This window comes from Saccostrea echinata, unplaced genomic scaffold (genome assembly GCF_033153115.1).
Source record: "Saccostrea echinata isolate AGI-Se365-2 ecotype Australia unplaced genomic scaffold, CSIRO_AGI_Sech_v1 ptg000001l, whole genome shotgun sequence".
Lineage (NCBI taxonomy): Eukaryota > Metazoa > Mollusca > Bivalvia > Ostreida > Ostreidae > Saccostrea > Saccostrea echinata.
In genome coordinates, this window is record NW_026889750.1 from 26911461 (window position 1) to 26937541 (window position 26081).

Here is a 26081-nt window from a genome sequence, read left to right on the forward strand (position 1 = left end):
GGATCGGTATCATAAATATGAAACTTTGATGTGAGTCAGATTTGTGATCTATTTCCCGCGATTTTTTGTTTACGTTTTAGAAACATCTGATCAATGGCAATGAAAATATTTTGTTGACACTCAGGTAATATTTTGAGGTTTTATTCTAACTTGAGTATTTTCTACACACGATCTGCCAAATTATCAATTTTTGAAAACATCCCGTTAAATCGGGGATCTGTATACTGACCATGCTGATATAGATATCTAGCTAGGTCCCTGAATAAATCCTTGTACCTTTCTCATTTATTGTGTTTAAAGATATACGCTGCAGCAAAATGGTGATGCTAGTAGAGTTACAGGCCACATGTAGTGCCCTTGGTTACCAGGAAGGGAAGAAGTATGTCAAGGAACCAGACTGTTTAGGTATGGATATACTTTAGAGTAATTAGGCCAAACAAAAAAAATATGTTTGTTTAATGTTACATGCTAAAATAAAATGGGGTCGGTAGGTAGGATTTTTTTTTTATTTTATTGAATTTTTTTTATACACAAATTCACATGAATTGGTTGAAATACAAAACAGTTTTACCATTGTGTGGTGCTATACTTTTGCTTGCCATATGAGTGATAGACAATATCTTTCTTGTCAACTGCCTTACAGCTACCACACAATGGTAAAACTGTTTTGTATTTCTTCTTTAATTCCATGTTGCACTGACTATTGCTAGTACTTTCGATTTCAAATGCTTGACCGATTAAGATGCATGTAAAAGTTTTAAACTGACCGGTGAGTGACTTCTGGATGTTTACGACAAAAAAAAATTTGGGTCGGCGATTAAATATAGGGTTGGCCGGGTAACCATAAACAAACATAATTTTTTATTATAATCATAGTTTCTCCCAGTACAGAACATTTGTTAACTTTGTTTTTTGTATCGCAATATCTAGTGAATATTTCATTGAAAGTGGTGGTGCTAGAAAAAGATGTAATAATTAAATGCTTGTCCTTGTGGCGACACCTTTCTTACACAACCGACAGCACATGAGACTGACCTCTCCCAGGGGCCGCTGCCATTTTGTTTTGAATTAATAACACAGGAACCGATTACGATGATGGAACGACAAATTCTGGAAATTTTCAAATTTATTTTTTTCCAAAACTTAAAAAAAACTTTAGGGTCGGGTCCAAAAGATAGAGTCGGTCGGGTAGCAGGAAACAAGACTATTTTTTTTTTGGCCTTAGGCCTTATTACATATGTATGTATTTGCAGATTTCTACTTTGAATTCACTAGGTTAAGAATGGTTATTCATAGCCTAGCTTACTGTTGTTTCCATTGATTTTTTTCCAGAGACAATCAAAGATCTCATTCGTTTCTTGAAAAGAGAAGATGAGACATGTAACATAAGGAGACAGCTGGGGGAAGGCTGTATTCTACAGAAGGACATTGTCCCTATATTGAAGCAGTATCACACAGACAGGGTACTGTTTGAGGCTGTCATCAGGTAAAGTAATGATCAAGTCAGTTTGAGCAAGGAAAAACCTTTCCCAGAAAAGAGAGAGATTGTTATAAATCACACAATCCAGAAAAAGACTGAAACTGTGTAAAATTCAATGCTTATATTGTAAAATAACTTGAAGGTTTCCATAGTATCAATGTTATGTGTTTTTAGGAAAATTTATTGATTTTCAAGGTTATTGGTTAACTTGACCCAGCCAGCTGTTTTGTGCTTCAATAACCATATCCCAGAAGACAAGACACTGAGGAATCATTACCTGGAGATTGAATCCATGCTTCAGGATTACAAGGAGGTCTAGTTAAAATTGCAGCATCAGAGAAACTGAGTTCTTGCATTTCTTTTTGAATTTTTTCAGTTAAAAAGCAATTTAACTTTTCATGACTTGTAATGAAGTTATAAAATATGTAATGTCTTTTTTCCAATAAAAGGTTTTTGTGGATGAAGAATTATTTGGAGTTTTGACAAGAAAACTAGGAGATCTTTTAAAATTGGTAATATCTAAATCTTGATAACTCATTAAGCACTGGTTCACATAAATCAAAAGGTTTGAAAATTTTTGAAATGTACATTTCAGTTTAACTGAGAATCAGATATTTATTCACTGTACAAGATATTAAGAATTTCTTATAATAAATCATCACCTATATAAAGTTATGAATTCAGCAAAACAAAAAAGTATCAAACATTGTAAAATGTCCGTCATTTTCTTTCATTTGTTTCTTATGTAGACTGATTATTTTCAGGACTGGGAACATCGCCAAGAGGAGGACAGATTGCTTATAGAGAGGATGTTAATCCTCATTAGAAATGTCCTCCATGTTCCTCCGAACATGGAGCGTGAACAAGTGAGTCACCAGAACTTGGGGGAAGAGTAGCATAATCATTCAAGCTGGAACAAAGCAGGCTCTTAGTAGTCTGAACACAATATTACTGTCTCACAACTTTCCATTTTCTTTCAAACACACATTGCACACAAAAAATAGAATAGAATTTTGTTTCCAGATATAGTCTTTAATTAAAACTTTTACTACATTGAAAAAATGTCAGAATAAGTATATTTTTAGATTAGAATATACTCTGTGTACCTGTACAAAGAGGTACATGTAATTGACCAGAACCAGCTTCACATTACATGTATATCTAAATAAATACAATATAGGTGTTTGTAGGTGTGTAAATATTATCAGTATTCTCTTTGTTTTTACAGAGGACAGATGATGATGCCAGTGTCCATGATCAGATTATTTGGTAATTATATTAGGGCTCTGCATCAAAGGCAGGTGTCCATTAAAAATTGTGTTGAATTATCCATCTGTCTGATGGTCAACACTCTCTGTAACACAATAACTTGAGTACCTTCCATCAAATTCTTCATATTCAGGCCACAGTAAGATATTTCTCATGAATACACATATACAATGTATTTTAAACCACAGACTTTGTACTCACTAAACAAATACATGTAAATTTAGGTGTATGTTTCATAAGGACACCTTAAAATTTTGAAGTTACATGGTCCACATGAGTGGCATTTATTTATATAAACACAATGCTTGGTGCTTAGTGATTGTCAGTTTCCTGGTTGCTTGAGTTAAAACTTAAAAAGCTCTCTAGTAATTATTTTATTGCCAGAGTATTCATCTTAATTTTCAAATAGTGAAGTTTTACTGTCAATGTTTTAAATGTACAGCATGACAGAAAACCATTCTATAAGAATGGACAGAAAACCATTCTGTAGGAATGACATCATTTTCTATTTCCTGATTGTTATCTGGAAATTTTAGGGCCATCCATCGCAGTGGTTTGGAAGATCTCCTTCTGTACATTGCCAGCTCAGAGGATGAAAGAAATTTCTCAATGCATGTCTTGGAGATTGTGTCTCTCATGTTCAGGGAACAGGTAATTCAATTCTGCAGCAAGACAAGTTCTGCTCTCTGTAGATTTAATATGATTAATATTCTATAACAATTTAAATTGATGTATGACCATGAAATATTTTTTTAAAACTCTGTTGACTGTAGACTCCAGATATGTTGGCAACTGCAGGGGTGAGCAGGTCAATGACAGAGAAAGAAAAGGATGAGAGGTATTATACATTTTATCTTACTCCCAAATCCTCATAATAGAGATCTTTAATTTGATAAGTTGATTGAATATTTTTTTCAATTTTGGTAGCTTTTGCCAAAGATCTTTTTAGTTTATTTTGATAACATGCATCAAGGTTGTAAGTCTGTGTCTTACAGGGAGCTTCAGATGGTTTTAGAGCAGGAAAAAGCCCAGAAGAGAGCCAACATGAGGAAATTTAGCACTAGGTATAAAATTAAAAGTTGGACAGAAAACTATCCCCTTTCCGCCAAAATTAATTAAAATTGAAAAACCCCAATTCCCCCCCCCCTCCCCCCCCCCAAAAAAAAAAAGCAAATGAAAATTTAATTGATTTGAAAAAGCCTATAAAGATGAAGAGAAAACTTTTTATCTTCTTGTCTGTTACTTACAGACATTCTCGTTTTGGGGGAACTTACGTAGTTCAGAATATGAAGTCAATCAGCGACAGGGATGTCATCTTCCACAAAAACCAGAAAGACGTTTCTAACCTTACATTTGACATCAACAAGAAACCTAAGAAGATAGCCAAAAATCGTCAGCCAATCAAAGATCAGGAAGTTACGAGGCGATCAACCCTGAGCATTCGATTGGGTCTGAAGGAATTCTGTGTCCAGTTTCTAGAGAGTTGTTATAATCCACTGATGTACGCTGTCAAGGATATTCTAAACAGAGAGAAGGCCCAGGATCATGATGAGACTTATTATTTATGGTCCATGAGGTTCTTCATGGAGTTCTGCCGACTACACAGCAAACAGGTGGAACTTGTTAGGTTAGCGACAGCTTTTGTCAGAATTCTTACATGTTTTAAAATGAAGATCATTTCATTTCATAACTGCGAGGACATCTGTATGTGAGAGAGTAATGGGTTTGGGTCATTGTTATGCCATTTGTCTTTCATAGAAAGACTTAGCCATGTTAAGTTATGTTGAGTTGTTCTGATAAGTAGATTTTGGTGTTTTTCAGTGAGACCATGTCTGTGCCCACCTTCCACTACATCCAGGTACAACTATTCCAGTACTATGAGATGATTATGATGGAGAAGAAAGAGGCCAAAACCTGGGCTAAAAGGTCAGACATTGCCATCAAGCATTTACACTGTGAACCAATTTCTCATAAAAATGCACCCATGGGGGCACTCTCAGGGCCTGGGAAGGGCCCGCGCCATATGCGCATACTGTCGAAAAATGGCGCAATGAAATAATGGTGCGCAGCGCCATGCAGCGCGCCCCGCAAAATGCGGGTATGCATGTTTTATTACTTTGTAAGTTCATCGCAGCCCGCGCTATCTGTATTCTTCATCGAAGTTAGATGGAATCTGTGATGTATTATATAATAAAATCGGAACCATCATTCGGCAAAACTGGCAAAGAAACATTTTTTTTTTTCATGTCGTTCGATTCGTAAGTGTCAAGTCGTTTTCGATGGTTGACCCCAGCTTTACGAAAGTCACGCACATGGAAAATTTATATACCTTACAATGAAAAACCTTTTCAACAAAGTCCACTTATTTTAGCCTGTCCCGTGATCTCTAAATTGGCATTGTTAAAAAATGGTGCTTTTGGTTTAAATATAATTTTTCTAAATACTAGTTGGTTAGAATCTAGATGACGATTGACTGAAGTTCTTAGAACGGAAAAATCATTTGCACTAGTCAATGTTATATGACTTGTCAATTCCTATCGCATTTTTCTTTTTAATTTTCCTAAATTTTGTTGTCAGAGATATATGCATTATCCTATAGCATCATACTATGATTTATTTTAGAATAGCCCCAATATATTTCCCCTCGGCCCCTTAAATTTCAAAATGGCCCCATCATTTTATGAACAGTGGGGCCATTGGCCCCACTTGTTGCTTGACCTTCCCAGGCACTGCACTCTCATTTCATCAACACTTCTAATTTTAAAATTCTAAAAATCTCTTTTTGCAGGGTACACCTTGCTCTGAAGGCTTACCAGGAATTACTTATGACCTTGGACTCCATGGACAGGTCAGGCAATAGTCAGCTGATGGAGAGTGCAAAGGTCATTAAAAGTAGGTCATTAAAGAGTTTTTTATGTAAACATGAAATGGTTTTGTTCATCCTTATGAACTGTTTTTAAACGTTTACATGTATGCTATAAACTTAATGTTTTTTTTTTCAGGTAATATATTTTACATGATGGAGTTCCGAGATACTTTCTTAACGTTATTGAGGAAGTTTAATGAAAGCACTCAATCAAGGTACATGTATATGTCAGCATGAAAAGCTCACAATAGAATCAGTATTATTGCATACACACATGTAGTGGATTTTCTGCAAGTATTTCTCATATGATTGATATCTTGTATTAAACAGTAATTAAATTGTGTCTTTGTTGAGTTTTTGAAGATTATTAAATGAACTTTTTATCTGCTTTAAAGAACATACCTGAAGGATCTAGTGGAATCAACCCATCTTTTTCTGAAGATGCTGGAAAAAATGACAAAAGGAAATTCCCATCTTGTTGTTCAAAAGAAGAAAAACAAAAGGAAAAAGAAATCAAAACCAAGAGGTGAATAGTATATTTATATAGTTGAAGGGTACTATTGAAGAAGTGAGAGAAATTCTAGCTTGTTCTGTAAAACAAGATGTATTAAAACAAAGCATGGTTAAAAACATGTAATGTCACAATGCTAACTAGATTGTCAAACTAAAACTAATTTTAAAAGTGTAACTTTCATGCATTAAGTGATAAAAGAATGTACATGTATCAGTGTTAGGAATGTAGATTGATAAGCATTAAATAATCATTTTTTTGTGTTGCATTGTGTCCTAAATCAGGCATACATCTTGTCTTGTTTTGTGTTTTATGTGTAGTCAAGCCTTATTTTTCCAGACACTTCTGTTCCCAAGCAATTAATCTAAAATAATGAAGCGCCTGGATTACTGAAATGGAACTTACCGTAATTGGAAACAATTATCTTTTTAGCTCACCTGAGCTGAAAGCTCAAGTGAGCTTTTCTGATCACATTTTGTCTGTAGTCCGTCTATCTGTCTGTCCGTCCGTCTGTCTGTAAACTTTTCACATTTTCAACTTCTTCTCCAGAACCACTGGGCCAATTTCAACCAAACTTGCCACAAAGCATCCTTGGGTGAAGGGGGTTCAAGTTTGTTCAAATGAAGGGCCATGCCCTCTTCCAAGGGGAGATCATTAAGAATTGGTGAAAATTTGGTGTCATCTTTTAAAAATCTTCTTCTCAAGAACCATTGGGCCAGAAAAGTTGAAACTTATGTGAAACCTTCATTACATAGTGTAGATTCAAGTTTGTTCAAATCATGACCCCCAGGGGTAGGGTGGGGCCACAATGGGGGATCAAAGTTTTACATAGGAAAATGTAGGAAAAATCTTTAAAATTCTTCTTCTCAATAACAACAAAGCCACAATTAGTCATGATGATATGGAATCATCCTCAGGTAGTGTAGATTGAAGTTTGTTCAAATCATTACTCCCAGGGATAGGGTGGGGCCAGAATGGGGATCAAAGTTTTACATAGGAATATATAGGTAAAATCTTGAAAAATCTTCTTCTCAAGAACAACAAAGCCACAATTAGTCATATTGATATGGAGTCATCCTCAGGTAGTGTACATTAAAGTCTGTTCAAATCATGACCCCCGGGGTTAGGGTGGGGCCACAATGGGGGATCAAAGTTTTACATAGGAATATATAGGAAAAATCTTTAAAATACTTCTCAAGAACAACAAAGCCACAATTAGTCATATTGATATGGAATCATCCTCAGGTAGTGTAGATTCAAGTTTGTTCAAATCATGACTCCCGGGGGTAGGGTGAGCCAGAATGGGTGATCAAAGTTTTACATAGGAATATATAGGAAAAATCTTGAAAAATATTCTTCTCAAGAACAACAAAGCCACAATTAGTCATATTGATATGGAGTTATCCTCAGGTAGTGTAGATTCATGTTTGTTCAAATCATGACCCCGGGGGGTAGGGTGGGTCCACAATGAGGGATCAAAGTTTTACATAGGAATATATAGGAAAAATCTTTAGAAATCTTCTTCTCAATAACAACAAAGCCACAATTAGTCATATTGACATGGAATCATCCTCAGGTAGTGTAGATTCAAGTTTGTTCAAATCATGACCCCCAGGGGTAGGGTGAGGCCACAATGGGGGATCAAAGTTTTACATAGGAATATATAGGAAAAATCTTTAAAAATCTTTTCAAGAACAGGAAAGCCATGATTAGTCATATTGATATGGAAGCATTCAGGTATTGTAGATTCAAGTTTGTTCAAGGCATCCTCCAGTAGTAGGGTGGGGCCATAATGGGGGATCAAAGTTTTACAATAGAACATGTATAGGAAATATCTTTAAAAAATCTTCTTCTCAAGAACAACAAAGCCATGATGAGTCATATTGATATGGAAACATCCTCAAGTAGTATAGATTCAAGTTTGGTGACAGGCGATCAAAACTTTACATATGAATATATAGGAGGAAAATCTGCTGACGAAGAACAAGAGGGCCATATTGACTCAAGTGAGCGTTGTGGCCCATGGGCCTCTTGTTTTGATTATATTCTGTTTTCAATAAATGTTGTCCAGATTATTGGCCTCTGGATTAACGAGGCTTCACTGTATACTATTCTCTGTTATTCCATTTGAATGTACACCTCATGTGATTTATGGCACAGTGAAATGCAAAAAAATGATTATTCATTGCTTTATTTGTCCAATTTTATTTTGCCAAGGATTTCAAATGCATATTTGAAATAGGGATCTTAGTACACATGTTCATTGCATACAATAGAATTATCCATTTATTTCCAGCTGCCCCAGACCTACCAAGGGAGCCTACTCCAGAAGAGCTGGAGGACAAATGGGATGATATTTCTGGAGAGTTATCTTCCTTGATTCAGGGAAGAGGAGAACTGCCAGCTGATGTCTCTCCTTTTGATGCTGCATCAGAAGTGGATATTGACCAACAGAGGTATGGAAATAATAGAGCTGATCCAAGCAATACAAGCTGCTTGATATTAAAGACTTGCATCATGTATATTACCTGTGATATATATTTTTTCTTGTTCTTAGGGTAAATTATATCTATTTTTATACACTGTGGATTGACAAAACTATACTGTGAACTAAATTAAATGGTTGAAGTTCAAAGTGGTTCCCAATATTCCTTCAAATATTTTTCAAATTCAGCCTTTCTTGACATCAGATCTTGAGACTTTTCTAAATAATATGGGCAGTATTTGACCACATGTAAACTTGACATTATATATGATACTTGATCTTGCAATCTATATAACAGGGTTGATGCCATGGTTCGTATTCAGGATGCATTGAGAGATAAACTCCCTGGAGAAGCACTTGCTCTACTGAGGGCAGCAAGGTAACAGAAAACTAATATAAAGCTGGTTCAATCTTAGTATGATACATGTATTTGAAAAAGACCTCTAGTAGAATACAAATATCACATGACATTTCCAAAATTTATTATCAGGAACACATCACTATAAAAGCTAACAGCTGAGATGTTAAGTATCTGATGAGTTAATGGTTTAGTGACTTGTAAACAGCTGATGTTAAGTATCTGATAAGTTAATGGTTTAGTGACTTGTAAACAGCTGATGTTAAGTACATGTATTTGATGAGTTAATGGTTTAGTGACTTGTAAACAGCTGATGTTAAGTATCTGATAAGTTAATGGTTTAGTGACTTGTAAACAGCTGATGTTAAGTATCTGATGAGTTAATGGTTTAGTGACTTGTAAACAGCTGATGTTAAGTATCTGATGAGTTAACAGTTTAGTGACTTGTAAACAGCTGATGTTAAGTATCTGATGAGTTAATGGTTTAGTGACTTGTAAACAGCTGATGTTAAGTATCTGATAAGTTAATGGTTTAGTGACTTGTAAACAGCTGATGTTAAGTATCTGATGAGTTAATGGTTTAGTGACTTGTAAACAGCTGATGTTAAGTATCTGATAAGTTAACTATTTGGTAATTTTTAGAGAGGTGTGGCCAGAGAGAGACCAGTTCGGAGCAGCAGACATTGGACCAGAGGAGGAGTTCATGGCAGTGAGGGAAATCTTCATGTCTACCTTACCTAGTAAGAGTCAAAGATCTGTACATTCCCCTTATGTATGAGGACAATGCAGCATGAAACCTTGATATATATGTAATACATACAGTCACATATTTATATTGTATTGCAAACAAAGATGTTTTGGGTTCATCAAAGTTAATAGCTCCAATGAAGGTTGCATCCCTTCAGGGGGGATAATAAGTAGGGAAGGGTATCACTAAAAATTTCGTATCTTGATATATCATGATTTTTTCCCAAAATATCACAGTGATATCATGATATTTGTATAATCAAGTTTTACAATGATTTTGAAAGAATTTTCTTAATTTTTCATAGAAATATGCTGGAAAAACATATACCGTATTTGGCTGAATATAATACGCACTTTTTTCCTAGAAAATGTTTTTGTGAGAAAGGGGTGCGTATTTTACACCACAATAGGATTTTGATAGTTTTTTCTTTCAGGTGAAATGCGGCTATCATACAGACATATCATAGTATTACGTAGAGACATGGGCAGTTTCTTGTTGTTTATCGCTGTATTTAACACTTTGAAAAATTATTGTTGGAACATAGGCTTGTTGAAAATGTTGTATTTATAATCTGTTGATAACGATAATCTGTTGTTAAATGATATTAAAAACAAGTTACAATAAATTTGAGCTGCATATTGATATTCATCGTCTCCATGTAGGCCGCCATGATGATGTTATTTATAGACTTTCACGCATTCCTTTGCCACGTGCTTGCATAATCATAGTACACATGTACCTAATCAGACACTCGGTTGAAAAAAAAAAATATAATTGAGCAATTTTATTATGAAATACAATAAATCAACATTTATTTGGGTTTTAAATAATGCGGTGAAAATTCATTTCAACATAAACACCCCACTATACCACTGTATACTATATGTCCCAATCGAAGCCAATGTTGTGTACACGTGCACTTGTCACTTGATCTCAACACCCCTCGAGGCAAATAAATTGTCTACCAACTCCTAAGCATTGTTTTTACAGTTAGATCACTGATTATTTACTGCACTTATTAATGGCTTTGATTGTTTTGTTTGTTAAAATTCGGCGGTCAATTTTTAGCCTTCGTACATTATCTTTCGTATGAACTTGTGTTGATCATGTTGATTACAACACATTAAACAGTTAAACACCTGTTAAAGTAATTTTACTTTAATTATCTTATATTTATCGGCCTCTTGTTAAATTAATTAAGAGTTTAAAAAGTAAATATGAAGTCTGTTAAAACTTAAGTGTTATAATTACTCGTGCTCTGTAGAAAATAAGATATCTGCAAAGATTACCTCAATGTATAAAGACATGATTTATCATGTTTATACCATGTCGATCTGTTCAAACTAAAATTCAACAGTATTTCATGCTTTGTTAAAATAAAATTATTTCTGCAAGGATAAAGACAACATGTAATGTCATGACTGCCGTTTGCTAAAAATAAAATAAAATGCAATATTTCATGCTTTCTTATATAAAATCATTACCACACAAAGATTTAAACGGCAATGTTTAAATGCAAGATTTATATATTTAGCCTGATATAAATTTAATGGGATGACATTTTGTGCTTTGTTAAAATTAATAAAATTATACCACGATTTTTAAAGACAACATTGCCTTTAGCTTAAAAAATTATTTATAATGCAAAATTTAATTATTTCTATGAATAATACCACCATGCTTACCGTAAGTATCGTAAGCTCAAAAAACAAAGTCAATGTGAAAAGTTACCGTGCTTAAATTTTCAATACATTATTTCCACAAAGATTTTAAGTTAAAATTACCGCGATGTTAAAAAGACAACATTACTGCTTGGTCAATTTTCTGACAGCGTATAATACAACCGAACTGCGTTTTTTCCCAAATTTTCAAGCCAAAAAAGAGGGTGCGTATTTTACACCAATGCGTATTATATTCAGCCAAATATGGTAACTTCACTTTTTTCATTTTTTATTTACTTAATATAAAGCATGTTTGGATGCTATGATGTCGGGTTTTCTTACCGTTTGCAACATTTTTTACACTTCCTGTAATTGAAATTTGAAAGATTAAACAATAAATGAATTATTCCTGAAATTTATAATTATGTACCTAAATACCGGTATTTTAGTCTACGTACCATGATACGCATCACGCAATAAAAAAATCACGATATACCGGTATACCGATAAAATCGCACATCCCTAATAATTAGGAATAAGGAAAGATAGTGTGAGGTTCAACTATCTTTTGTTAGTTTTCACATTGAACAACTCGGTCAATTTTAAAGAAAACTTGTCATAAAGCATCTTTGGGTAAAAGGAATTAAAGTTTGTTTAAATGAAGGCCCCTCCTACAGAGATGATAAATACATGTAGTAAAAATAGGGTCAGGTCATTTAAATATCTGTGTCTAAACACAAGAAGAACTAGCACATTAGCTTCTACATGTAGTGTGTATGCAAGATTGTTCAAATCATGGCCTTTTGGACTAGGATAGACACTGGAATATGGGCTCAAAATCTCTTTTTGTCAAGAGACCTAAGGCTACAATTTGTTAATTGTAATCAGTCTTATAAAGCTTAGATTAAGTTCTGTTCATTTGAAATTTCTTTAGGACAGGATGAGGTCACAATAAGGTTTTTCCACAGAAAAACAAAAATCTTTCAAAAATGTAACTTTTAGAACAGCAAGGTTTCACTTAGTCAAATTAATGTGAGCAAAATTGTAGACTTAAGTTTAAATCTGTTCAAATCATAAATTCAAGGAGCTAGTTTAACTAGAAATATAAACCACAATTCTTTTGTTGAAGAACGATACTGTAATTAAACAATATCTACTGTATAAGCAGAATTTTTAGCGAGGATTCAATTTTGGCATCATTAGTGAGGGTTTTGAGATTGCTAAAATCGAATATCGCTAACAATTTATACTGTATCAGTTGTTAAAGCTATCTTGATTGACATTATAAAATAGCTAAAATTACTTCTTGCTTAAAATGTATATACCAATTTTTGGGATAAATCACTAAATTTACATTTCGCTAAAAATTCCACTTATATGGTACTCTAGCTATGGAATGTAGGTTGCGCAAATTGTGCCAGTTGGAGCTAAGAAAGGGACACAAAAGATTTTTGTGGTTTTACATGGACATATTACATATACTGATATACAGTGAAACTTGTCTAATCCGGACACCATTGGTTCCACAGAAATTGACCGTATTAGACAACATTCCGGATTAGACAACATTTTAAACAACTGAATTTACTTAAAAGGGACTTGAAGTTTACATTGTATTGGACAAAGAATTTGGAATACACAACATCCAGATTAGACAAGTTTCACTGTATTTCTCAGTACATTGTTTAGAAAGAACACTGGCTTTTACAGAACCATATCAACCCACATTGTTATAAAAGACTAATTTTGTGTTTGTGATGTCACAATATACATGTATTTTTTCATCACTGCATTCTTAATGATATCATCTACATGTGCATCTAACGTCAAAAATACAATTGAATAATTTACAAATAAATTTGTTAGATCAATCCAAACTCATATACAGGAAAATTGAAACTCAAGTCAAAGAAATCCTTCTTGTCTTTTGAATAAACCGATGATTATAAAGTACACATTTCAGTTAACTTACATTAAAAAGGGTTATACAGGTTGATGATTCTGGAAATCCTAGAATCATCTTAGAGTATTTTATTATTAGCATTCCAAAAGCATTTGATAGATTTAATTCACAGGGACAGTGATTTGATACAATAAGTATTTGAAACACAACATGTCATGTATAGAGAATAAATTAACCACTCCATGTATAGATTTTGACTCCCTGATCTTCACTGGTGATGTCTCGAGATGTCTGTGAGGTGACAGAACTACGATCCTGTCTTGTTAGTTTAGCTGGGGGAGGAACGGGGGCATTTTCCTCATTTGAGATGAAAAAGTTCACAGGGGGTGGATGGTTGATGATGGTGGATCTGTTGTAGACCAGGCCTCTAGATTGTCGACAGACAAGAAAAATGACGAAGCCCACAGCTACAAGAATTATAAACACGGACACTGATACTGTTAGAGTGATGAACTGGTTGTTAGTGGAAGCAGCTGACGGGGACTGCTTATCCGATCTGCTGCCTTGATTTGGTGGCTTCTCGGTAGGAAAGAAAATTTCAGTGTTGTCATTGTTTGTGTCACTAAGAGAGATGGTTGTTGTTGGAACAAAATCGGAGTTTTTCATTTGGCCGATTGCTTGACCATAGAGTTGTTTTGGGGTGGAGCAGACAATTCTATCTGGTTCGGTGAACTTACTGGAGTCAATATTTATCCATTGTCCAAGCCAGGCTAATCTTTGGTCACAGTGGAACTTGTTGTCAGAGATATTCAGGTAATCCAAAAAAGGCAGACATCGCATAATACCGGGCGGAAGAGTTGTTAGGTTGTTTGCCGCAAGGTTCAGGTTGGATACATATTGAAGACTCCTCTGCATTTCACCAGACTCTAGCAAGAACTTAGCCAAACCAGGGCTATTCTTGAGATTTAGTGTTTCTACTTTTGAAAGGGGTTGAAGAAAATTTCCTCGAATTGAAGTTTTTGAATTAGTTATTCCTGACATGGACAATGTTAGAAGGTTGTTTAAATTATCAAATACATTGTTAGAAATTTCTTCAATATGTATTTTGTCTATGTTTAGATATGTCAGGTTTTGCACTCTATAAAACAACCTATAACTTAGGTTTTGAAAGAGATTATCCCCTATACTGAGCTTTTTAAGTTTACAGATATTCTGGAAAACATTCTGTGTGATGTTAGAAATTAGATTCCTATGAATGAATAACTCTTCAAGTGTAGAATTCTCAGGAAATGAGGTGGCATCCATGTGATCAATGTTGTTATTTTGAAGATTTAGATGGTGCACTGACTTAGGTATTGTTGGGATTCTTGTTAGGTTATTGTTCTGTAGCTCTAATTTACTTAATCTGCGGAGTCGTGAGAAAGCCCCATCCTCTATTTCTGTAATCATATTATCTTTCAGAGTAAGAATCATAGGGTCAGAGGTCATTGCGTCCTTATCAATGCGAGTCAGGTTGTTTCCACTGGCATCAATAAAAATGACAGATCTCGGCAATCCAGTTGGAAAGTTTTCAAGCTGACAATTCTTGACATCAATCTTTGATAATTGGGAATTGGATGATAAAAGTCCATCTATACTGATGAGTGGGTTATTTCCAATGTCAAGCACTGCCAGTGATGGTAGAGAGGTAAATGTTTCCTTGGCAATAGAAATGATGTCGTTTTGTTTTAGAATTAGATTCTTAAGTTTTGGTAAATTCACAAATGACTCAGCAGTGAGTTGTGTCAGCCTGTTTCCAGACAGATCTAGCATCTCCAGGGATGTTAAATGTGATATCGCACCATCTATCTTTTCAATGAGATTGTCACTTAAAATCAGAGTCCGCAATTTATTCATTTGAAAGAATGTTTTTTTATTGAGGCTTTTGAGGACATTTTTAGAAATTACCAATTTTTCTAAGGAATTCCATCCCACAAATGTTCCCACTTTGATGACATGAATCTTATTACTGTGCAAATCCAGTGTACGTAAATTCCTTAGGGGTTGTGTGATTTTAGCATCCAAAGTAGTAACAAAGTTAAAGTTCATTTTAAGACTTCGGGCACTCTGCGGAATTTCCCCAGGAATCTCCAACAGTTGATTTTGTGAACAGTCAATTTCTTCTTCAAAACAAAAACAGTCTGTTGGACATTTTTTCCCATCTGTAAAGAAGAACAAAAGTCCCAGAACCACCAAATGCTTTGTCACAGCCATGTTGTCATGAACACTGAGGGTGTTAAATGCACGTGTATTTTCTTACTACAAATCAACATATTTTTTAATGTGTTTAAACTGAGTAACTATTCTTAAATTAACCCTAATGGCCTAAGAAAGTCACAGAAGTACTTCTACATAAAGTGCTACTTCATTAAAGCTATAAGTGTGTCAAAAGTTTTGAAGTATTAGCTGCATTCAGGAAACAGATTGTCATGTTTCAGTTGTATGATTGTTGGAGAAGTAATGGCAGTGTTTGGTCTTTTCGAGTTTCTCTGTCACTTTAAAACAAACAAATTGTAAATTAATTATTTTGAAGTTTGAGAATAGCCCAGATCTGCTGAATTGGTATTTTGAAAAAGATAATGGAAATTAAAGTTTTCAGAGCAAAATGTACTGTTTTTCTGGGAAAGAAATTGGTTCATATATTTCAGGATAAGTAAAATATTATTTGAATACTTGGAATGTGCTCAGGTCATTTAATTTTCTTGTTCCAGGTTTTACTTTTCAGTACAGTATTGTTACTTTTAGTCATTTTTATGCCCCGCCATAAATATGGCCGGTGATTATAGTGTTTGTCATGTCCGTCTTCCGTCCTTCCATCCTTCCGTCGCACTTTGCGTTTAGCTCAGTTTCAAAGAAACTATCCAAGATATTTTCATCAAACTTCATATGCTGATAGATATTGATGAGAGCTCAACATTTTTTTACCTTGACCTTTCCTTTGACCTTGACCTCACTTTTCCTAAATTAGTGTTTAGCTTAGTTTTAAAGATAACATTCAAGATAGTGTAATCAAACTTCATATGTTGATACATACTGATGAGAGCTATTCAACTACATCAACATTTTTTATCTTTCCTTTGACCTTGACCTCACTTTTCTTAAATTAGTGTTTAGCTTAGTTTTAAAGAAACCATTCAGGATAGTATTATCAAACTTCATATGCTGATACATACTGATGAGAGCTATTCAACTGCATCAACATTTTTTGATCTTGACCTTTCCTTTGACCTTGACCTTACTTTTCTTTACTTAGTGTCAAACTTCATGTGCTGATACATACTGATGTAAGCAATTCAACTGCATCAACATTTTTTACCTTGACCTTTCATTTCACCTTGACCTGAATTTTATCAATTTGTGTTTAACTCAGCTTAAAAGAAACCATTCCTAATATTTTTATCAAACTTCATATGCTAATACATAATGATGTAAGCTTTTCAACTGCATCAACATTTTTTGACCTTGACCTTTCCTTTGACCTTAACTTCATTTATTTTAAATTAGTGTTTAGCTCAGTTTTAAATACTCCATTCAAAATATTTTATCAAACTTAATATGCTGACACGAATTTGTGAGAACTATTCAACTGCATCAGAGATGTTTGACCTTAAATTTTCCTGTGACCTTGACCTCACTTTTCTTAAATTTGCACTTTGCTTAGTTTTAAAGAAACCATTTAAGATGTATTTATGTAAGCTTATGCACTCAAACATAATTTGGTGAGAATTAATCATCTATATCCAACTTTTTAGATTTCAATTTTAAAGAAACTATTCAAGATATTCTCATCAAATTTCATACACTAATACAAATTTTCATGTTGCATTATTAATATACCCATGGTGGGGCATTCATGTCCTATGGGCTTATTTCTAGTTTTTTATCAATGCATCACTTAATAGAAAGGGAAGCTACCTGATCATGCTGATTTTAAGGGGTTTTTTTTTTAATACTTTACCTATTTAGCATTGCCTGTAAACATTTAATTGACCAGTGTTCTCATGACAGAAGTTGCTGCCTTCCTGTTGGTAACCGTGACTTGTACTAATGAAGCCTGTGACTTCTTGTTATAATGTTTCCTGCAGACACTTTATACTTAGTACCAAACCATCAAACCTCAAAAGCATCCTGTTTTCCTATAAAGTCTGTTTAACTTTTATTTGGTTAATTGGTGTAGAAGGCAATTTTTTCACAGGAACTACCAGACCTTTATTTTTTTTTTTTTTTTGTATATTTTAATTTTTTGAGTTGTTATTTTTTCTTCTTGAAAGCTGACATGTCAAGAATGGACAATAAAAGCTGAAACTATAAAGAATCACAGATCTTATTAGTCCAAAACAGAACAGCAATACTCAAAAATTCACTCAGTGTGATAGCATGAGATAAATAATTCTCTAGCACAACTTAACAAGTGCAATGTTTAATATTTAGAAAATCTGAAATTCAAGGCTAGCAAGGTTTTTACATAGAGGGTACTTACATTTTAGTTTGGAATGAGAGATTTAGTGTATTTGGCTGAGATTATAAAGCTATCCATTTAATAATCTAAGAACATGCATACTGCAAAATCATTGCAATTCATAGGGGTCAATGTTTGTAGGCAACCAAAATTTTACTGGTTCGTGGATACATGATTTTGTGGGTAACTCTTGTATACAGAAGATTCAATTATACATGTATGTTAACAAAATTATTGTTTGTGAGGATTTAAATTTGTGGACAAGGGTGACCCAGAAACATTAGTCCCTCATGAACAAGGATAATTCTACAGTATCCTTATCATTCAATTACATTGGTCAGATTTATTTAACAGTATTTTATTTATCATAATTGAAGTATTAACCTTTTATTAATGGTTGCCTGTTTGTATTAAAGTCAGAGTCTAAATGTTTCTAAACTTTGCATTTCAGGACCAGCACCAGAGCCATCTGCAGAGCTTCTGGAAGAAGACCAACAGGAGGATGAAAGTAGGTCAACAGAAGAATCTTTAGTTTGCTTTTTAGCTCACCTGGACTGAAGGCTCAAATGAGCTTTTCTGATCACCTGTTGTCCGTCGTCCATCTATCCACCTGTAAACTTTTCACATTTTTGACTTGTCCCCAAGAACCATTGGGCCAATTTTAACCAAAATTGGCACAAATCATACTTGGGTAAAGGATTCTAAATTGTTTAAATGAAGGACCCAGCCCACTTCCAAGGGGAGATAATAAAAAAAAAAGACAAAAATAGGGTGGGGTCATTAAAAAAAAATCTTCTTCTCTAGAAGCCACCGAGCCAGAAAATGTGAAAGCATAGATTCTAAATTAGTCAAATCATGACCCTTGGGATTAGGGTGGGGCCTCAATAGGGGATGAAAGTTTTACATTAAAATATATAAGAAAAATCTGTTAAAAAACCTTTTCTCAAGAACCATTGGGCCAGAAAAGGAAAAAATTATGTAGAAGCTTCCTGAGGAAGTGTAGATTCTTAATTGTTCAAATCATGAAAACCCCAACCCCACCCCCGGGTTAGGGTGGGTCCACAATAGGAGATGAAAGTTTCACATAGAAATGTATAAAAAAAATCTTCAAGAACCACTGGACTAGAAAAGATGAAATTTATGTGGAAGCTTCGTGAGGAAAAGTAGATTCTTAATTTTTTAGATCATGACCCCCGCGGTTAGAATGGGTCCACAATAGGGAATCAAAGTTTTGCATGGAACTATATAAGAATTTTTTTAAAATCTTAAGAAACACAATAGAACCATTAATGTACAAACATTCCCAAATTGTGTGAATTTAATTTTTAGCTCACCTGAGCCGAAGGCTCAAGTGAGCTTTTCTGATCACATTTTGTCCGTCGTCCGTCCGTCCGTCTGTCCGTCTGTCTGTCTGTCTGTCCGTCCGTCTGTAAACTTTTCACATTTTTGACTTCTTCTCAAGAACCACTGGGCCAATTTTGACCAAACTTGGTACAAAGCATCCTTGGATGAAGGGGAATTTAAATTGTTAAAATGAAGGGCCAAGTCCCCTCATAAGGGGAGATAATCAAGAGAAGACAAAAATAGGGTGGGGTCATTAAAAAATCTTCTTCTCAAGAACCACAGGGCCAGTAAAGCTGAAACTTATATGGAAGCATCCTGGGGTAGTGTAGATTCTAAATTGTTCAAATCATGACCCCCGGGGGTAGGGCGGGGCCACAATGTGGAATCAATGTTTTACATAGAAATATATAGAAAAAATCTTTAAAAATCTTCTTCTCAAGAACCACTGGGCCAAAAAACCTGAAACTTATGTGGAAGCATCCTGGGAAAGTGTAGATTTTAAATTGTTAAAATCATGACCCCCGGGGGTAGGGCGGGGCCACAATAGGGAATCCATGTTTTACATTGAAATATATAGGAAAAATCTTTAAAAATCTTCTTCTCAAGAACCACTGGGCCAAAAAACCTGAAACTTATGTGGAAGCATCCTGGGATAGTGTAGATTCTAAATTGTTAAAATCATGACCCCTGGGGGTAGGGAGGGGCCACAATAGGGAATCCAAGTTTTACATTGAAATATATAGGAAAAATCTTTAAAAATCTTCTTCTCAAGAACCACTGGGCCAAAAAACCTGAAACTTATATGGAAGCATCCTGGGATAGTGTAGATTTTAAATTGTTAAAATCATGACCCCCGGGGGTAGGGCAGGGCCACAATAGGGAATCCATGTTTTACATTGAAATATATAGGAAAAATCTTTAAAAATCTTCTTCTCAAGAACCATTAGGCAAGAAAAGCTGAAACTTATGTGGAAGTATCCTGGGGTAGTGTAGATTCTAAATTATTCAAGTCATGACCCCCCGGGGATAGGGCGGGGCCACAATAGGGAATCCAAGTTTTACATTGAAATAAATAGGAAAAATCTTTTAAAATCTTCTTTTCAAGAACAACTGGGCCAGAAAAGCTGAAACTAATGTGGAAGCATCCTGGGATAGTGTAGATGCTAAATTGTAAAAATCATGACCCCGGGGTAGGGCGGGGCCACAATAGGGAATCCAAGTTTTACATTGAAATATGTAAGAAAAATCTTGAAAAATCTTCTTCTCAAGAACCATTAGGCAAGAAAAGCTGAAACTTATGTGGAAGTATCCTGGGGTAGTGTAGATTCTAAATTATTCAAGTCATGACCCCCCGGGGATAGGGCGGGGCCACAATAGGGAATCCAAGTTTTACATTGAAATAAATAGGAAAAATCTTTTAAAATCTTCTTTTCAAGAACAACTGGGCCAGAAAAGCTGAAACTAATGTGGAAGCATCCTGGGATAGTGTAGATGCTAAATTGTAAAAATCATGACCCCGGGGTAGGGCGGGGCCACAATAGGGAATCCAAGTTTTACATTGAAATATGTAAGAAAAATCTTGAAAAATCTTCTTCTCAAGAACCATTAGGCAAGAAAAGCTGAAACTTATGTGGAAGTATCCTGGGGTAGTGTAGATTCTAAATTATTCAAGTCATGACCCCCCGGGGATAGGGCGGGGCCACAATAGGGAATCCAAGTTTTACATTGAAATAAATAGGAAAAATCTTTTAAAATCTTCTTTTCAAGAACAACTGGGCCAGAAAAGCTGAAACTAATGTGGAAGCATCCTGGGGTAGTGTAGATTCTAAATTGTAAAAATCATGACCCCCGGGGGTAGGGCGGGGCCACAATAGGGAATCCAAGTTTTACATTGAAATATATAGGAAAAATCTTTAAAAATCTTCTTCTCAAGAACCACTGGGCCAGAAAAACTGAAACTTATGTGGAAGCATCCTGGGGTAGTGTAGATACTAAATTGTAAAAATCATGACCCCTGGGGGTAGGGCGGGGCCACAATAGGGAATCCAAGTTTTACATTGAAATATGTAAGAAAAATCTTCTTCTCAAGAACAACTGGGCCAGAAAAACTGAAAATTATGTGGAAGCATCCTGGGATAGTGTAGATTTTTAATTGTTAAAATCATGACCCCAAGGGGTAGGGCGGGGCCACAATAAGTATTAGAAGGGGGGAAATCTGGTAAAGAACAGCATGGCCAAAGTTACTCAGGTGAGCGATGTGGCCCATGGGCCTCTTGTTTTTTTTAAATTATGGACCCCAGAAAAGAGTTGACTTAAATCAGGATCAAATTTTACTCAATGCATGTATACAGGAAAAGAATTTTCTTCTCCATGACGGAAAGGCTGTGTTAGTCATATTGATGTAAGCATTCTCTTGGTGTATGGATTCAGAGACTCCTTAAAGTTAGGGCGGGGCCATAATACGGGGTCACAATTTTTCAAGGGAATGTAAAAATCTTTTCAAAATTTTCTGAAGATCAGCATTGCTAAAGTAACTCAGGTAAGCATTGTGGCCCATGGGCCTCTTTTTTTTAATGATAAATTCTTTTGGAACTTTTTTAAGTGCAGTCATATTATAGTGTACTGTAAGTGAGCACTAGTTTGGATTTATCAGCAAGTATCACATGTACACCTATCATACAGCACAATCAGCCTCTTGTTTAAAGATAACTTAAGAGGGGTGGGACTTTTTTATCTAATGACTGAACAAGATAAATTCTATATTGGTGAGGTTTTTTTTTCCAAATAGCAATTTTCATTTTGTTTATAAACCATGACTTAAATTTTGAACTTGAATTCCTTTCCTCTTTAAAGAGGAATAAAAGGATTAGACTTTGTTTAAAACCAACCATCGCAAAATTTGCAGTTGGAGAGAGGCCAAGGTCATTGTTTGTGTAATAGGAAAGGAGAAAAATGCAACAGATCAAACCAGAATTTAACCCTGGGCCCCCTGAATCACTAGTCAGGGGCTCAACCAGTTGAGCTATTTGGCCACTGGTGATCAAACCTGCCTGACCGCCACATTCCTCCCTCCTCAAAGGTTTTTGCCCCTGAAGACACCAACCCAGGCTCTTCCCTGGCAGGTCTTTCACTTGTTACTTCCAGGGCATGGCACAGTACTAAATGTAACAGGAAAGGAAAAAAAATGCAATGTACCAGACCAGGATTTGAGCACAGATCCCCTGAATCACTAGTCAGGTGCTCTACCATCTGAGCTATCTGGTGATCAAACCACCATTCTTGCTTAAAGATCAAAGTTGTATTTGATGCGTGAATAATGTCAGCCAATTGAACGTCTACTTTCTGTCCTAATGCTCATTTGGAAATTGTAATAATAGAGAGAGAGAGAGCATTGTTTAAAAGAAAGGAATGAATTTGTGGAAGAAATGGCTTCAAAGAATAAGAGAACAATTTTTGAATCCTTTCTAACTGTATCTTTTAGTTGAAGAAGAAGAAATGACTGCTATAGAGTGCTCTGAGCAGGAATTCAACTTTAAAGAATTTCTTGCAAAGTAAGTTTGATTTATCCCAGTATTCTCTTTAGAGACAACAGAAAAAAGAACTTTTTTAAATTGGTTTTAAAATACGTCACTTTGTGCTACGCAGTATTGTTTTGTGAATGTTTCGTGCAAAAGAATGATAACTTCATATTTACTGTGTATTAATTTTCAAGTGACTATGTAAAAGTATTAAACTTCCTTCATGTGACAGACTTTAACCAATCCTAAGCCAGGATTTCATCAAAAAATCGTCAGAAGTGGGGTAAAGGTTTTAGCATGCTTCCTGAAATGGTGAATCCTCTAGTTATCTTCCATATTTTCTCCATTAGGTTTGGTAAACCAGAAATCCTCAAATCTTATGTCCTGTTACTGGCGGACTTTCAGAAAAACTCTGTCCACACGAACCACTGCGTCATTAAGATGCTTCACCGACTGAGTGTGGACCTGGGCTTTGTGGGAATGATGTTCCAGGCCTCGTTGTTCAGAGTGTTTCAGAAAATCTTGTTGTCTCCCCTGGCTAAAACAGAGAGATACAAAGTAAGTTCTGTAAAATAACAATCCATAATGTATGAAATAATAACTATTAGAGATTTTGCCAAAAGTATTTTGATTGTTCAAGATTTTTCAAAAAGTAAAAGCATAAAATTTTTTTTTTAATTATCTGTCAGTGATGTTTGGCATATTGATTGTTAGAGATTTTTCCAATTTTTTTTAAATTTCTGTTCATTGAAAGTATGTTAGGATTTTTGAATAAATAAAAGGATTGTTGCAAAAAATATCAAAATTTCATTTTAATCTAGAAAAAATATGTGGATTTTCAAACTCTGTTGCAGGAAATAGCTAAGTTTGCCACCTTCGTAATCAGACGCTTTGTTGAGGTTGCTGAGAAAAACAAGAAAGTGTTCATGGAAATGCTGTTTTGGAAGGGACACAGGGAAGCCTCAGAGATTGTGGATGGTTATGGGTCTTATCAGGGGTAAGAAGTCAAAGACTACAGAATAAATGTGCCCCAGGGATGGGGATAAGTTGATATCTAAAATGCATTTTATCTTTAAAAATCTTCTTTCCTCTTAAGCATATATGTATATGAGACAAGCTTCATGAATATGATAGATTTCCCACCATATTGTAAAATTCATGTTACATGAGTTCAGAGTTCCAGTTCCAGATGGGGTTGAGTTGGTCATGTAACCTTGATACTCAGATGACCATCAAGGCCTATGGACCTCATTATATGTGCCATTTAATTTCTTAAGCACAAAACAACTATTGGTATCAGATCACAATTTCAAAAGTATTAGGTTATCATGGAGATATGTGCAGCTCACATTCTTTTAAAAAGTTCTGAAGGCTTGGAATTACCGTATATACTCGCCTATTAGTTGATCGGCCTATAAGTCAGTTTAAACCTTAAATTAGAGGGACTGACCAGCTAAAATACCAATCTTTTTATAACTCGCATATAAGTCAGATAAAGAGTTTTGGACCAAAGTTTAAATCCCAAAAAACTGACTTATAGGCGAGTATCTATGGTATCAAGGTGGTTCATTTGATACCTTGATTGACATGACTGAGTGTTATAGTACAGTAAAGTTGGAGTTTGAATTTTAATAAATACCTCTGTTCTTACATAGAAAAGTAAAGCAAGTTTGGACTGAAGATCAGGAAATTGAATTACGACGATTATTTGAAGAACATAGCACTGCAGAGGAAGGGGGTAAGAATGGACTAATCCGTATCGTACTCATTCAGAAAATGAAATGTACAGTTGAACTTCAGTTTTTCCAAAATAGATATCTTGAATACCATGGATATGTATTTTAAATTTGATATCTTAAATCCAAGGATATCACAAAGTTTTTTTCTTGGGGGGGGGGGGGGGGGGGGGATTTAGTATGAGATGAAGAGGTTTTGAACATGTTCAGATTTATGCTTTTATGTACATGAAATTTGCAGTCAATTTGATGATTTAGGGAAAAGCAATATGCCATGTAAATATATTAAGGATAAGTCAATTAATACTGTATACAGGGTTATTTTCGACCTGTCTTATTTTTCACACTTGCAAACAATTTGCCTCGTTTTAAATTTGCCCCGTCACAGTTCTGTTTAAGAAATTATACTGTGTTCTTTGAATATGCCCCGTTTTAAATTCGCCCACCTGTGAGAAGGGAGAAAGGGGCAAAAATAAAACGGAGGCAAAAATTTCCCTGTATACTACAGTATGCCATATAAATTTATTAAAGGTAAGCCAATTAATGATATCAAAATAGAATACATTACTAGAACATTATTCTGTTTTGCAATTTAACTTGGAGATACATATATATGTATTTACATTCTACAGATGTACTTGACAACATTATGAGGGACATGAGTGACCATTCAAAAACGAGAGGTCAAATTATAAGGGAACTGAAGAAACAGGGACTTATAGAGAGTGCTAAAGACCTCAAACGTCAGACAGGGTGAGTGATGAATACAAGAATCAAGGGCCAATAGAAAGTCAAAGACCTACACCATCAAAGATAGTGTGGTGATTAGAATACAGAAATAAAGGCTGATAGAGAGCATATGGAATAAAAAAAAAAAGGCAATTGAAATTCAGAAATAATGATTGAAGAAAAGTCCTAAAGACCTCAAATGTCAAAAAAGACAAGCATTCTGAGAGTATTGCATTAGCAATACTAGTCCCCTACCGGCAAGTGTAATCTGGTTCCCGCTAAAAATTGAAAATGCCATAATTCCGTCAAAAATCAATGAAGCGTAACGAAATACAAACTTGATCTGTAACTCATCAAGATACACTCACATACCAAAAATCAGCTTAATATCTGCAAGCGTTTAGAAAAAAAGTGCGGAAAACCAAGTGGGACAGACTGACAGACAGACAGAGGGACAGACGGACAGACAGACAGACAGACGGACGGACAGACTCAGAGGAAACCTATAGTCCCCTCCGGTTTCACCGGTAGGGGACTAATAAGCAGATGTACATTTATTCTGTATCACAAGACCACATTTTAATTGAATTTAGTTTCATTAATTGTATTTTAAATAGCTAAATGCATTAATTAATCAAGGGTTGTACTATTACATGGGTCCTGCAAGTAAAAGTTTCAAATGGAAGTTTAAATTTTTTATGTAGATTTTTAACACTCATTTTGATTGCATTTGTAATGATCACACCAATAATTAAAGTACATGTACGTGGATTTTTTATGGCCTGTACAAATATACCAAGTCTCCATTGTAATTTCAGCCAAAAAAGAGTAGTGGGTTGGAACGAGGAACAAGAATTTGAACTGAGAAATTTATTTGACAGATACAAAGACACTGATGGTAAGTTTGGAGTCCAGGGGTTTGGTACCAATGGTATTTCTCCTTGCTTTAAATGTTTCTCAAAAAATGATCTTGCT

The 26081-nt window shown here is 34.9% G+C and overlaps 3 protein-coding genes across 6 annotated transcripts in view; 1 reads left to right on the top strand and 2 right to left on the bottom strand.

Annotated features, from left to right (window-relative positions):
* Window positions 1-26081, bottom strand: part of LOC133188259 (androgen-induced gene 1 protein-like) — a 423009-nt gene that overhangs the window by 281000 nt on the left and 115928 nt on the right. The window lies entirely within an intron of this gene.
* The window catches only part of LOC133188203 (protein timeless homolog), a 38325-nt gene continuing 12333 nt past the window's right edge, over window positions 90-26081 (top strand). The window contains exons 1-25 of the mRNA XM_061323585.1: window positions 90-124; window positions 301-405; window positions 1333-1486; window positions 1676-1793; window positions 1930-1992; window positions 2245-2346; window positions 2709-2749; window positions 3286-3400; window positions 3523-3587; window positions 3745-3813; window positions 3999-4376; window positions 4571-4675; window positions 5538-5641; window positions 5752-5830; window positions 6011-6141; window positions 8423-8582; window positions 8910-8990; window positions 9612-9709; window positions 18231-18287; window positions 22605-22674; window positions 22992-23199; window positions 23496-23638; window positions 24297-24379; window positions 25010-25130; window positions 25925-26004. Coding sequence (XP_061179569.1) covers window positions 318-405; window positions 1333-1486; window positions 1676-1793; window positions 1930-1992; window positions 2245-2346; window positions 2709-2749; window positions 3286-3400; window positions 3523-3587; window positions 3745-3813; window positions 3999-4376; window positions 4571-4675; window positions 5538-5641; window positions 5752-5830; window positions 6011-6141; window positions 8423-8582; window positions 8910-8990; window positions 9612-9709; window positions 18231-18287; window positions 22605-22674; window positions 22992-23199; window positions 23496-23638; window positions 24297-24379; window positions 25010-25130; window positions 25925-26004 — 2713 coding nt within the window. The 5' untranslated portion in view covers window positions 90-124; window positions 301-317. The remainder of the gene's footprint in view (window positions 125-300; window positions 406-1332; window positions 1487-1675; window positions 1794-1929; window positions 1993-2244; window positions 2347-2708; window positions 2750-3285; window positions 3401-3522; window positions 3588-3744; window positions 3814-3998; window positions 4377-4570; window positions 4676-5537; window positions 5642-5751; window positions 5831-6010; window positions 6142-8422; window positions 8583-8909; window positions 8991-9611; window positions 9710-18230; window positions 18288-22604; window positions 22675-22991; window positions 23200-23495; window positions 23639-24296; window positions 24380-25009; window positions 25131-25924; window positions 26005-26081) is intronic.
* LOC133188248 (carboxypeptidase N subunit 2-like) lies at window positions 13123-15643 on the bottom strand. Its single transcript, XM_061323626.1, has one exon. The coding sequence runs from the start codon at window positions 15532-15534 to the stop codon at window positions 13513-13515; it is 2022 nt and encodes a 673-aa protein (XP_061179610.1). The 5' UTR covers window positions 15535-15643; the 3' UTR covers window positions 13123-13512.